Source organism: Homarus americanus, unplaced genomic scaffold, assembly GCF_018991925.1.
Source record: "Homarus americanus isolate GMGI-L3 unplaced genomic scaffold, GMGI_Hamer_2.0 scaffold52512, whole genome shotgun sequence".
NCBI classification, from domain to species: domain Eukaryota; kingdom Metazoa; phylum Arthropoda; class Malacostraca; order Decapoda; family Nephropidae; genus Homarus; species Homarus americanus.
Genome location: NW_024735442.1, coordinates 879,709 through 895,324, shown reverse-complemented (window position 1 = coordinate 895,324; position 15,616 = coordinate 879,709). Strand labels below are relative to the sequence as shown.

At 40.0% G+C, this 15,616-nt stretch overlaps 1 protein-coding gene across 1 annotated transcript in view; it reads left to right on the top strand.

Annotated features, from left to right (window-relative positions):
* The window catches only part of LOC121870877 (cohesin subunit SA-2-like), a 70,640-nt gene extending 57,384 nt beyond the window's left edge, over window positions 1-13,256 (top strand). Inside the window, exons 22-25 of the mRNA XM_042372850.1 lie at window positions 2,144-2,335; window positions 4,543-4,732; window positions 7,323-7,386; window positions 13,019-13,256. Of these exons, the coding sequence (XP_042228784.1) occupies window positions 2,144-2,335; window positions 4,543-4,732; window positions 7,323-7,386; window positions 13,019-13,230 (658 nt within the window). The 3' untranslated portion in view covers window positions 13,231-13,256. The remainder of the gene's footprint in view (window positions 1-2,143; window positions 2,336-4,542; window positions 4,733-7,322; window positions 7,387-13,018) is intronic.
* The last annotated feature ends 2,360 nt before the right edge of the window (window positions 13,257-15,616 follow it).

The following is a 15,616-nucleotide window of genomic DNA, read 5'->3' as shown; positions in this document are numbered from 1 at the left end:
CATCCTTCCTCCACACACCATCCTTCCTCCACACAGCATCCTTCCTCCACACACCATCCTTCCTCCACACACCATCCTTCCTCCACACACCATCCTTCCTCCACACACCATCCTTCCTCCACACGCCATCCTTCCTCCACACACAGCATCCTTCCTCCACACACCATCCCTTCCTCCCACACCATCCTTCCCTCCACACACCATCCTTCCTCCACACCATCCTTCCTCCACACACCATCCTTCCTCCACACATCCTCCACACACCATCCTTCCCTCCCACACACCATCCTTCCTCCACACAACATCCTTCCTCCACACACCATCCTTCCCTCCACACACCATCCCTTCCTCCACACACCATCCTTCCTCCACACACCCATCCTTCCTCCACACAACATCCTTCCTCACACATCCTTCCTCCACCATCCTTCCTCCACACACCATCCTTCCTCACACACACAATCCTTCCTCACACCATCCTTCCCTCCACACACCATCCTTCCTCCACATCCTTCCTCCACACACCATCCTTCCTCCACACACCATCACACACCATCCTTCCCTCCACACACCATCCTTCCTCCACACAACATCCTTCCTCCACACACCATCCTTCCTCCACACACCATCCTTCCTCCACACACCATCCTTCCTCCACACACCCCACCATCCTTCCTCCACACCATCCTTCCTCCACACAGCATACTTCCTCCACACACCATCCTTCCTCCAACCATCCTTCCTCCACACACCATCCTTCCTCCACACACCATCCTTCCTCCACACATCCTTCCTCCACACACCATCCTTCCTCCACACACTTCCTCCATCACCATCCTTCCTCCACACACCATCCTTCCTCCATACACCATCCTTCCCACACACAGCATCCTTCCTCCAGCATTCTTCCTCCACACACCATCCTTCCTCCACACACCATCCTTCCTCCACACAGCATGCTTCCTCCATACACCATCCTTCCTCCACACACCATCCTTCCTCCATACACCATCCTTCCCACACACAGCATCCTTCCTCCAGCATTCTTCCTCCACACACCATCCTTCCTCCACACACCATCCTTCCTCCACACAGCATCCTTCCTCCACACACCATCCTTCCTCCACACACCATCCTTCCTCCACACACCATCCTTCCTCCACACACCATCCTTCCTCCACACACCATCCTTCCTCCACACACCATCCTTCCTCCACACAGCATCCTTCCCCTACTGCACGGTCCTTATCAAAGAAATATATACAGAAAACAATGTTAAAATAAATTGATGTGACAATACAGTGTGACTGGTTATGTAATATGTATGTGCAACCTTTCTTACTTAAATATTCACGCAAAATTAATTTAAACACTGTGTGCTGCATATATGAGGGACTTTGATGACCAGTGTGAGTGATGTGTTATTATTGATTGCAATAATTTATTTTTATTTTTATTTTTTTTTACTCGGGAAAATCTGACCGACTTTCGGAAGTCGTGTAAGACGGTATGTATCCGCCACTGGTGACCTTTCTACCTTATCCCCTCCTACTTTTAATATTTTATTTGGCTTACATCAGACGATTTTATTCAACTCAGAGACGACACCATACACTCGGGTTAGTAGACTCTCTCCACTAACCCCTTCACTATGGTGATGCTGCTTTTAATATTATATTTGGGTAACACAAGGTCATCTTGCAGGAAGACCCTTTTCTTAATAAACTGAGAGATCTGATCTTGGCTGAAGATTAGCTATTCCCACAATACATTGACAGTCATTCAACTCATCCTTAATCATGAAATAGGATCTCAGGATTCAGTCCTGAATTCATTTAGAAACATTTTTGTCTTTTTCTACGTGTGCAGAGATGAACTTAAGAACGTCCTCAGGAATGGAACTCATTCGTAACCTGGGGACCCCCTATACTGTACTAATGTTCATCATTCCTCTTTAAAATTTGTAATATAACACCTGATATAAGATGTTCTTCAAAATTGATTCTGCAGAAGAATAAATTTACTCTGCTGTATTTTGACAAGTAAACCTATGGTAAGTAATTGTGTTCAATTAATTCAAGATGCGCTGACATTTGACTAGTGAATATACCGTAATTACTTTTTCTTTTAATTTCAAATCAAGGAGAGGACACTTTCGGGGGCGAGGCCGTGGACAATCACAAAGAAGGTCTCGGGGGCAAGGTCGTGGACGACCACGAAGATGGTCTCGGAGCCGCCCTCGAAGACTAACTTTGGAGGAATCAAGAACATCACTGGGACGACGTCAGGAACCATATTGGTCAAAACCTTGGAGTTCTGGGGCAAACAAGCCCAGGTAAGCCTGTTTAGAATGGTTTACTGTTTGACAAAGCACATCACACATGCCTGTACAGTCATCCAGAGTTGTTGATATTGAGTGGAACATATTTGAGTATTGATGAGTGAGAGGTAAATTATTTACAGTGTTATGCCCAGAGGTGACTGGATGCACACAGTATTGTCAAAGTTAATGGTTCATAAAAGTCCTGGCTCTGACATGGTGCATCCCAGAATGTTAAGAGAGTTGTGCAACGAGCTTGCTGAGTCTCTGAAGATCCTATTCTGTAAATACCATGGTGTGTTATCCAGGTTGGATGTGAGCAAGGCGCATGGACCGGACGGAGTACCCCCTCGTATCCTGAGGGAGTGTGCTGAAATTCTAGCCCCTGTGCTTGCTTGCCTCTTTTGCCTTATGCCTCAAAACCCAAACTTTTCCTTCTTCTTGGAAGCATGCCTTGGTTCAGCCCATCCCGAAGAAGGGTGACCATTCTAATCCCTCTTAACTATCGCGCCATTGCCCTAACTTCATCCCTCTTTAAGATTTTTGAGACTATCTTAAACTCTTATTTTCTCCGTCACCTTGAACTCTTTTCTCTTTTGTCAGATCACCAGTATAGCTTTCACCAGGCGAGATCTACTGGTGATCTGCTGTCCTACTGCACCCATCTTTGGTCATCCTCTCTTAGGGATTATGGGGAAACTTTTGTCATTGCCCTCGACATCTCTAATCTCCAATGACAGTTTTGCCTCCATCACCTCCATCCTCAGTCTTTAACCAACACTTGTGTAGTTGACGAGACTATGCCCCCACACTACACCCAACATCCAAGCCTCCCGTGACCTTTTGGTTTCACGGTAAGGAAGGTTGTGAGTCTTCTTTGTCTTCCTCTTGTTCAGATATGTTTCATGTGGTTCCCTAGTGCTGCTCCATAGATTCTCCCTGAAGCTCAAGTTTGTCAGTATTTTAACAAAAGGAAGGACTTACTCTTTCCCTGTGTTGTTCATTCAGTTTTGTTAGAGCATGCCTCTTCTCACAGAGGGACTATCCCTGTTTACACTGACAGCTCTTAAGTTGCTTCGGCATCTATTGTTATGACAGAGCTTTCAGGTATTTTACTTGCCCTCATGATTATTTTCACCTCAACCTGGGCAATTAGTGAAATAAGACTGTCATTGTCATTGAATGTTATTTGGTACAGTATATTGTATGCATTGAAAGAATACAATGTATACATTAGATTTATGCTACCAATTAGAGCAAGTTTATAAATCCATATGTATGTGGATGTGCATGAACAAGAATTTTTTTGTCTTTATTAAGAAGTGTCTGTGGGTAATGTTTATGTATCCAAGTACTGTACAGTACTTAGAAACTCAATGTACTGTTATACCGAGGCATAATTTAGTATTGTGATCGTTGTTGGTCTGATTATTTTCTATTCCAAGTGGCAGTTATTTTAGCAAGTTTGGGGAGATTTTCTTGTGTATATTGATGTATTATGTAAGAATTTTCTAGACTGTATTGCGTCATTTTTTTTTATGATTTACATACAGTACAGTACATAATGTAAGCCTAGATCATTCTAGAACTCTCCAGGCATATCTCGTTCCGACCTGAAATGCCTGAATGTCACTAGAATGCTCTAGGCGTTTGAGCAGAAGTATATAAACGCCAGCAAGCTGCCAAGGAAGTCAGCCAACCATTTCTGTTCAGAGTGTGAAGTACAAACCCAGTGACAGCTAAAGATAATTGGTGTTCAAGTATTGTGGAATTGTTGTGAGAGATATAAAGTGAAAAGACCAAGGAATTGTACACTGGTAGTGTGCTCACTGTATATGTTTGAAGTGAGAAGTCCAGTGATAAGGACATACACAGTGAACAGTTGTGTGAATATTTAGTGATTACTAAAGAGGACTACAGTTCACAAGTGTGTTTCTGTGACCTGGTCAAAATCTATCTGCCTGTTGTTTTGTATGTACACTGATACCAATCGTCAGGAAATTACCGGAGACTGGCGGGACAGCAAGTGGTAATTCGACAACACTTGTTATATATCTACTGCACTGCTTCTGTATATACGACTTGGCCGCTGGTAATCGGCAAAAGGGGTTCATAATACAGGGTAGTACAATGTAAGTTGACCATTAGTATCTAAATTTTAAGGAAAATTTTATACATACATGCTAAGTATATTAATACAAAGTTTAATACTTTTACCACAGCCTCAACGTACAGACACGGATAACCAAATATATTCCTACAATTAAGAAGAAGGTTAAGAAGATGGCTTCACTCGTTACTGATTTTAACCAAGAGTCTTCTACAAGTTCTTCCCAGCGTGTTGAGGAATATGATAGTCAGTTAAGCCTGGAGATCCCAATTCAGGGACCATTATACCGGTCTACCCCACAGGTAGGATGTTAAAATTTGCACAATGTGTTGTAGTGTACTTGGTGATACAGTATGGGTATGCTAATGTGTAAGCATATACAGTACTCTGGGAATCTTTAGATATTTGAAAAATTAACATTCCATAAAGCTCTCAAGAATGGTTTTTGAAAAAAAAAAAAAAAAACGGCATTTTCTTTGACTTTCCACATGGGAATGTTCTTCATTTCTATTCTAAGGCAATGTTCTTCATACTCAGTCAGGTCATCCTCATTAAAATAAGTTAACACTGAACTTTCAAACTAACGGTAAAGCTCTAAAAAGTAACTCTCTCTTTCTTTGGCTTGGAAAGTTCTGCCAACTCCCTAGTTGGGGTATTTTCAATAATTTGCTTAATGAATGATCTCCACCTTCCTTATCTTTAATGATTCTAGATTTCATAGGTCACTCAAGATTATTGGCCATACTATCTGGAAGATTGTAGTATGAAGTTGTGGATTTTCAAAGACCACCATTACGGCTAAGGCTCTGGGTATGACTGAATGAGAAGCTGCTGAGCAGCAATATGTTATTTTTATAAATAAATAATTTATCTTGCTCTTATGATGTTAGCAGCCCTGATGTGTGGTATTCTGTTTGCTGGAAATCATATGGGTCATTCACCCAGGTCCCCAGCCATGAAATGGTATTTCATAATTGAATTCTCCATTTCCCATTGTTTTCCTCAACCCTCTTGCTGGCTAGTGATGCAGGTTGAACCAGCATCACTAAGAACCTGACAGTGCCAAACACCTTATGCTCTCATCTCAGATACAAGTTCTTTGCTTCTCGTGCAGCCCTTCCAGCCACAGTTGTTTACAAAGTTGGTGTAGTGTTGTCACCCTGAGGATGATTATGACAAGGGGAGGAGCTGTTTATATAATATGGATCTACATTTTGTATAATACAGTATCTATGTGATACTATATCATGTATTAATTATGATGTTTAGTGGTTTATTGCAGTTTTGAAACAGTTTATGTGTATTTTTCCCTCTCGAAACTAACTACATACCCCGGTAGTTATTTCTATTGAACTCAATTAAACTATAATTTATGATTTGATAATTCACAATGTTTTCTGGTACCTAACCCGCCAATTACAACGACTCCACTGTATGTCTTGTACTGTACATTAGTTTACTTGTTTCACAGAATTAAAAACTTATATGTTGTTTATTTCTACCCAATTTTGGACAATGCAGCCCGCAAGGGGCATGACACAATCTGTCATTGGCTAGCAGGTGAGTGAGATTTGTCCAACTAGCCAAAATGAATGAGGGTTAATGTGCACCTTGGAAATGAACATTACAGTAATTACAGCAAGCATTATATATACAGTTGGGTCTTCATTTACGCGGTCAATTGAACCCGCGGAGTACCGCGTAAAACGAGAAATGCGTAAATGAAATAACAGAACATATGGGATTAATTGAAATAGAGACTGGGCCGACCCCCAAACTTCACTTTTTCCGACACAACACCTGCATTGTAGTAAAAATAACATCTTAATTTCATGATGGTATCCACACACAATTAATATTTAAGAGAAATACAGTCACCGGTTAATGTCCATTCAAATAATGGACTCAAAGCCGCCGCCGCCGCCGCCGCCCCCGCCCCCCCCACGCTCGCTGGCTCCTACCTCTCTGAGAAATGTTTGGGTGAAAACAGAAGGCTTACATTTTTAGTAATAAATAATACCTCAGACTAAAGTTAGGATAATATAATTGACATTGATGGGTTCCTTGCAAGACCAGGAATATTTTGAATATACACATCATATATTTTGCACAAAAGATAAAATTTAGGCTCTTTCTAATCAAAATTCTTACATTAGATCTAAAATTTGTATGTCTAATGCAAATTCCATGATGTTTATATTTAAAATAATCACAACCTTATAAGAATTCCAGCAATGTAAATTATATTCTTGCTGGTTAATGACCAAATTTACCGCATAATTAAAGCATTTCATTCTGGCAGGGCACCGTTTAAATGACCAAACGCGTAAACAACAACCGCGTAAATCCAGACTCAACTGTATACTGTACTACAGTAGAAGTCCAAAAATCCTGACTGCTTGGGGATTGGGTCGGTCCGGATTTTCGGATTTTCCAGATTCTCAGGCAGTACTTTTAAAATTCAAATTTAAGGAGGAATAAAGAAGAGATGAACAGGTACATTTTGATAGTTTATTCATTAGCAAATATAGCATGCTTTATTTATCAAAACGAGCAGTTTTAAAGAAAAAGCTGTGAATTCTAGAATTTTATTCTTTGCCTTTTTTATATCATAAATTGTAGACTTTCCAATGTCGTATGTTTCCATTAGAACAGTATTGTTCACACCACGCTTGTTGTCGCTGTGCAGCTGTGGCGCTCACACATGCGCACATACACATAAAAGCCCGCTAAAAAATAAAAAATAAATAAATTAAAAAAAATAATAATCGAAAAGTCGGATTCTCGGGTGGTCCGGATTTTTGGACTTTTACTGTAGTTGCTTTCATTCTGAATTTATTACCCACCCCACCCCACCCGTAATGAAAACAATTTTGATCTTGGATCTTTCAGGAACATACTGGAACACCTATGCCTAAGACATCATCAATGAAGAGGATGAAAAACTTGAAGATAGGTAAGCTTTTTAAATATTTTTAGATATTAGTTACCATACTTTGTACAGTACAGTACAGGTATTTTGAAAGTGAGAAGAAAATATCTCGCATCATACTCAATGAGACCATCAGAGTGGTTTGCTTAATAGTATTGTGAAGTCCTTCTGATAAAAGCTTGGTTAAGTATGTATTTTTACATCTATTTCAGAGGCTCTGCATATACAGGTATAGGACCATTTATCTGGTATCCAGAACACTTAAAAAACTGGCTGTTTGGGAACAAATTATTTAAAACTATGAGCCCCAAAAGTATTCACTGGCCGAGCGGGAATATTTCTAAATACTGTACAGTATACCCCAGCTCCAGTATATGTTGTCTTATTGTTATTTTTTCAACTCGTATTTTCGGACAAATATATGTAATTTTCTTTACTCAGTTACATACTCGTACATATTACATAGTACAGAAGGTGAAAACAATATCATAGACATAAAGTATTTTTCAACTCGTAATTTCTGGTAAATACTGTACAGTAAATGCAATATTTTTTCTCGGTAACATGCACACACACTCCTATTTACAGAAGTGCAAAAAGAAATAATTGTAAGGTATAAAGTTTTAAGCACCTACGGGTTTACTCCGTGTAAACTGTGTGATGAGTGTTTGGAGGTCAGAGGGTCCATGGCAGAGCACTGTTGCTAAGGTGAGTATCAGTGCCGACTGTGACTCAGTTTGTACACTAAATTGTATCTTTTTTTCTTTTTTTATGCTTTCACTTCTACTGCACTACAGTAAGTCCTCGCTTAACGTCGGAGTTACGTTCCTAAAAATGCGACGCTATACGAAACAACTTTAAGGGGATCAATTTTCCCCACAAGAAATAAATAAAATACGGGAGTTACGTTCCCCAGCCTCCCTTTGCCCCATGAAATACATTACATATACAGAAAATCATTGCCATTTTTATAGAAAATAATGCATACATGTACAACTACTAAGTTTGTACAGTATTGGTACTCACCGATGGGCGGAGGTAGTAGAGCGAGTGTGTAGGGTAGTGAAGCGCAGTAGGCGGGAGGGGAGGAGTATGGCAGGAGCGAAGGAGGAGGGTGGCGAGTCACTGAGAGAGCGTAGCGCGGCCAGATGAGAGAGGGTGATGCGCCGTAAAAAGTAGTCCGTGACGAAGCAAAACGGCGTTGTACTGAGTCATCGGGACGTTAAGCGAATTTTGGGTATTTAAAGATTAGCGACGTAGTATCGAAACAACGTCAAGCGGGCCGACGTTATACGAGGACTTAATGTATTTGTAAGCATTTGTTATTGCTGTTTGTGTGCCTACGATTTTAAGTTTTAATGTTATTGAAGAATTAAAGCTACTTTTAGGGGTGAATCTAGTGATCTGAACAGTCTTCACGGCCTGTTACTGAAGGCTTACTCTAAAATTTTTACATTTTAGGCCTGGCGCTCAAAATTCCGGAAAACCTCCTATCTAGCAATTCCTAGGTCTTAAGCATGCCGGATAAATGATCCTATAACTGTAATACTGTACTTAGAAAATTTCAACGGAACCCTCACTTTTAATACCTGTACCTGTAGAGTACTGCACTATGATTAATCTTTGCCTCAATTAATTACATTGCATTATAAAGTATGTAATGAAACTGTTCTTAATTGCTTCCATTATCAAGTAAATAGGGTGTAACAATGTTAAATGGGGTTAACCCTTCCGCCCTGGGCTAGGGTGTCGCTGGCCTTACCCCCAACGCATGGTAAAACGAGAAAAATCAACTTTTCCAAAAATAATTTTTAGCCTTTATAAATGATAAAACAATAAAAAAGACGTAAAAAAATATACATTGTCCCTCTATATTCTTCCATGGCACCTCAGGACGAGACAAATACAGCTGCTCCCCGACTTACGACGGGGTTAAGGACCCAAATCCAGGTCGTAAGTCGAAAATGCAAAAAATAATACATAGAAAATCTAAAATGAAATACAGTATAGTAAAAGTAATCAATAATGAAGAATGGATACAGTGTTACTGTGCACTTACCTTTAATGTAGTCAGCTGAATGCACACGGGGCCCCCATAATTTTTTAATTATACATGGAGAATAACATTAACTGGATGAAGCAGAGGAGGAGACAGGGCTAGGTGGGTCATCAATGTTGCTTTCTTCAGACAGGTTAATATACAGGGGAAACTTGCTGGTTGAAGGTATTGGATCATCTTTAGGGAGTGAAGAGGCAGCACTGGTGGAGTGTGAGGAGACAGCAATGGGGGATTTCTTAAAATATATGTCCAATTTAGACTGCACAGTTTGCTTTTTCATTAAATTATAAATCTCCCTGTAGCAAGCAAGTGCATCTTGGACCATTCTGTCAACTTTGGCAAAACGCTCAACATTTTGATCCATTCCATCAAAAATTTGCATCCCCTTATTAATTGTAGCAAATGCCTCTGCCATTTGTTTCATTAAAAATTTTTTGGGGGGTGCAGGATCTTCTACATTTTGACTCTCTTCTTCCTCTGCAATTTTCTGTGTTTCCAGTTTAATAAGATCCTCGTTACTTAGCTCTTCTGCTACACTTTCAACCAACTGCTCAACATTTACCCAACTCCACTATCTTGTTACTAATCTCAGAAATTACTTCATCTTCATTAAATCCTCTGAAACTGTTCACATATCTTTTCAGGACTTTCTTCCATATTCCATTCATGCACTGACCTGTTACCTCATCCCATGCTGCAGTTATGTTTTTATACATTTCAAAATGTTGTAGTCCTTCCAAAACTCTCTGAGCATTTTCTCACCTTCAGGAGCAGCAACAGCCTGAGCGAAGGTCGTACATAAATAATTCGCTTTAAAAGCAGCAATAGCACCTTGATCCATGGGTTGGATGATAGAGGTAGTGTTTGGTGGAATGTAGACTACCTTAACATCAGGGTGCAGGTCGTCCAGGTGTGGTGGGTGTCCCGGAGCATTATCCAAAAATAACAAAATCTAGAATGCAATCCCTTGTTGCAGACAATACTCCTTGGCTCGTGGAATGAAACAAGTCAGGAACCAATCCTCAAACAGGACTAGGGTCATCCATGCTTTCTTGTTACTGCGATAAAACACTGGCAGTGTATGCTTGCTGATATGTTTAAAAGCCCTTGGGTTCTCTGAATGATATATCATGAAGGGCTTTATCTTGAAACCAGCTACATTCCCCCCCAACAGAAGTGTGATCGGTCCTTGAATGCCTTGAATCCCAGCATTGTTTTCGCCTCTGTGGATGTATGTTCGTTCTGGCATGCGCTTCCACAATAAGCCAATTTCATCCACATTAAATATTTGCTCAGGCAAATAATTTGCCCACCATGATGACATGATCTAGCTCCTCCTTAAAAGCTTCGGCAGCACCCACATCAGCACTTGCTGCTTCTCCACTCACCTTTACACTATGGAAACTGTAGCGGTTCTTAAACCTTTGGAACCACCCATGATCTGCTGTGAAGGTTTGGTCGCACTCATCACCTGCCTGCTCCTTCAGGCTTTCGAAAAGGCTCCTTGCCTTAGCCTGTAGGGTTAAAAGGCTTAAGGGTACACGCTTTTGTATCTGATCTTCCATCCATATCACAAGTAATTTTTCCATCTCATGAATAGGACCTTGTCTTTTCTTCGTTAATATAGTTCCCTTTATAGGCGCTGATCCTTTCACTACCTCACGAATACGTTCTTTGTCCTTCAAAATAGTCGATATGGTCGAGTGCGAGAAGCCTACAGTAGGTCGTGTGAAATGGTTGCTACCGTTTTTTCCATTTTCATATTGCATTATTATCTTCATTTTCGTCTCAAAAGTAATTGACTATCTCCTTTTCTTCTAAGCACCACCTGCACTCTCACTTCTACGCTTACCAGTCACTCTAAAGTGAATTAGATACGAAAATATTGTCAGTACACAGCGCGATCACTACCGACAACAACGACAGCCAAACATCAACTAAGCGCTCTATGGCGTGGGTGCTGTAGCCACGAGGCGACCCAGCCCACGCGACGCTCTCGTACGGGACGGAAACGTTTCGGTCTAGAAAATACGTGTGTCATTTGAAAAATTTTTGGTACCGACTGCGGCGGTCTTATGTGCGGGCAGTCGTACCGACTGAGGCAGGTCGTATGTGTGTGTGGCCGTAGGTCGAGTATGTCGTAAGTCGAGGAGTAGCTGTAAGGAGAAGGGTTTTTTTTTATATCAAGTGCTCACTTTCACTACGCACTTAGGGGTCATTTTCCCGTTTACCTTTGTGTCCAAGTTGGCCAATAATGCATATACCAGTACAGGTATATACTGATCATAATACTTATTTCCTATAAATACGGGTAATTCATTTAGAATTTATTTTGTTTGCATTACTCTTCATAAGAAGTTCTCAGCGACACACACACACAGTCTGTCGTCAGGATTTATGTTTGGGAGAGCACATATAGGTCATACAAATAATTATTTGAAAAATAATTCCACAAATAAATAAATTTATAACATAATAATAGCATTATTATCTAGTAATACTAAACTAAAATAAAACTACAACTTTTAGTTAGGTATATTACTTTGATACAACATGATAAAATGTACAAACAATGAAAATAAACAAAAAGAAATTATTTACCAAGAAGTTTCCCTCTGACCGCACAAGAGGGAGGAAGATAAGAGGGCAACTTTTTTTGCTTGTCTTTGTGTCCAAGGTGGCCAATAATGCATATATTTACTGATCATAATACTTATCTCATAAATAATTCATTTAGAATCTTTTTTTCCTTATTTTTCATAAAAGTGCTTGGCGACACACAGCAGTCTGTCGCCAGCTCTCTGGCTGTCTTTGTGTTTGGTATAGCAAGTAATATATAAAATAATAATAATTCCACAAATAAATACATTTATATCATAAACAAAGCATTAATTTCCAGTAATACTACACTACAATACAACTTCACTACTTTTAGCAATATTACTTTGATACAACATGATAAAATGGACAAACAATGAAAATGAAACAAAAAAAGTATGTACTTACATACAGGAAGCTTGTGGGGTACGAGATGTTTGTTCACACTCAGGATGGGATGGAGAAAGGAAACTCACGTGTGCTCTCTGTATACATGTTGTATTGGATGTACAATGCAGCTTGGTGCTGGGAAGTGGCAGCGTGGTTACAAGCGTGATGTAGAGAGAGCTGGTTGGTGAGGATGCTCAGAGGAGGACCAGCTTGTGGGTCGCCATGCTCGCCGGCGGGAGCGAGGGCCGCCAGGCAGGAGGAGGAGGAGTTATTGCTGGCTGGTTGGTGTAGGTCGAAAGAGATAGGTCACCACGAGGTCAGGTCTTATATAGTGGAGGTAGGCGTGGCTTAATAGATGACCTCCGTCATGTAAGGCGGCGTTGGTTGACCTAGACCACGCGGCATACACTGGGGAATTCGCGAGGTCGACTACTCAGCGACAAGCGTTTGTAAGGGAGGAATCCACTACAAGCTTCCCTGTGGCCGAGCGTGTGGCGTGACACGCAAATAGTTACAAGGGAACCTGATAACTCGCACTGGGCTTTTACCTATTAATTACATTCTCTTTAATTATGGTATCTCCTGAAAAATTATTTATAATCCCACTAGGATGTTCAACAAAGAAAATGAGTACATCACACCCTGACTGTAGCATAACCCAGGGTGTTTCAAGAAGAATACGTTGGAACACAATGATAAGTGAGGATGATTCTGATCATCTTAGAGAGGTAAGATTGTTTTATTGTACTTTTCCTATCCTTCAGCAAATGAAGAATGTTATTTTTTTGTTTGCATTGGTATCAAAGATGAGCTTTTCATAAAGTACTATACTGCCACTGCCAGTCAGGGTTGGCAGTGGTGTTCCACAGGGCTCTGTTTTCTCACCTATTCCCCTCCTTCTTTCTATCAATGATTTACTTCACACTACTATGAATTCTATTCATTCTTACACTGATAATTCTACTCTTCACTCTTCTCATATTTCCCTTCCCCCTAATTCTCAAACTAGATCTGTTTCTAGAGCTGATATCATTTCACCTCTGAATGGGGAGGAAGTAATTTGGTTAAATTCAATAGTAATAAAACACAGTAGTATTTACCAATTACAGGTTGACAATCGTTCATCCGAAATCCTTGGGGCCAGATGTGTTCAGGATTTCGGATTTTTTTTTTTTTTTCTAAAAAACAGTTTTTGTGATTATACAGCAATTTGTTTCAGAACATAGCAGGTTTATGGAGCATTCTGATTACTGGGATGCCAGATAAACGGTTCCATACCTGTAGATATAACATAATTATTATTTCTTAAGGATGTAAGGGCTCCCCTTTTCCACAAATCTGGTTTATTGTGTTATCTACTCATTCACATACAGTACACTGCTGCTTCCTGGATATCCATTCCCTACCTTCTAGTGCATTTATCACTTACCAGAATTTTAAATGTTTTACTTGTCTGAAGCATTCTCTCTACCTTAAACATGTACCAGTAAATTTTAAACTAAAATTTCATTTTTCAGGATGAAGATACAGTATTAGTTCAGCAATAAGGTGAACAAGAAAATATAGAGAAAGATGTTTGTGTTATTCAGGAATACTATTTTTAAGTTTTATCAATTAAGAACTTTTATTTTTGTTAATTGACGTTAGGATGTTTTCTTCTTTATGTATCACTTCACTAATTTGATTTAACTGTATTCTTACACTGGATATTAGGACAATTTAATACAGAAGGATAATTAAGAAGTACAGTATCAGCAAACCATGAGGCATGCCTTCACCATCTAATAATGGAAGATTGATAGGAACTGAAAATTAAGGCACATTTGGAGCCTTTTAAGGAAACATAAAACAATTTCACTGGAAAGAAAGATTACCGTAGCTCTTTCCAAGGATTTTCATTATTAAGGCTCAGAGTGTACTGGTCTGAAACCTTTTTAACCATCTCAGAAACTCACTGCCTGGTGTAGCACAGTGCATCATGCTTCCTACTACCTAGTTTATGATGCATATGAATTTAAACTATACGCAAAGAAAAGCATAAATTTGGCATTTATTTTTTACTTCTGTACTATACTTCATACATTAAAAGCATTGAATGTCCCTAAATTGGTATTTAAACTTCATACATTTCTTGAGAGTTAACCTATCATGACAAGGACTGAAGCCATGTTTTGTTGACTGCATATGATATAGGTCAGTACAAATGTATCACAGTAAATTCTATACAATACTGTAATTACCTTGGTTTTATTTCCTTTTTACCTTGAGTACTAGTTTTTCAGAGGTTGTACAACAAGTGTGACATTATTCAAATTATTCCCAGGGCACATTTTCAGTCACCCAACTTTTTCACCTGACTTCATCCAGTGGAGCCTCTCATTAGCACAAACCAGAGCAAAGTACTATAGTTAAAGTCTTATACCTGTATGACATTAAAGTACTGTGTAAGTTTAAGGGGAGTGTCCAGCTGAAGCACAAAATTCGTTAATAATTGATCATTCAGTATAAATTTCCTGTCAGCAATTAAGGACACCAGATACATTGTTGCTATACCCCTGAATCGGTTCTGCCTAATGCCTAATCCTTGATACCTTATTTTTTCTTTATATTCTTATCAGTTTTCAAAATAATACTTCTCCATAACTTCTTGCTAGATTACATTGAAATTCATGTGGAGTATAGGTAATTTACTACTCTTGAATGTGACATATACAGTATAGTCTCGGTTTACGCAGATTTTTTATACACGGTTGGTCATTTACGCGGCACCTGTCCAGACGTGCCAATTATTAGTTACGCAGTACATTCCTGAATTTACGCGGGAAGCAGCGCAGACAAGCAGCGCGCTAGGTCGCTCTTACGTCACCGCTGACATCAGATGACGTTTCGGACTCTGATTGGGCCACGCATCTCTACCACCCACGCATCCCCTCTGCCGCGAGCTGTGATTGGTCTATTTAACCTTGCTTGCCCAGTCAACAAAACATTACCGAGTTCTTCACCCGCCACCCACCACAGCCAGCCCAACTCAGTGATAGTGAGGATATGGACTTGAGGGGTTTGACAAGGATGCCCTGCTAGCCTCTGTGGTGGATAGTGATACAGGTGAGGACCAATAATCTGCCCTCTGCCTCGGAACCAACCCTCCACCCCCGTGTGCCCAGCCATCTCTTCTACTAACGTAAGTGTTAAAAAACCTATGTTATT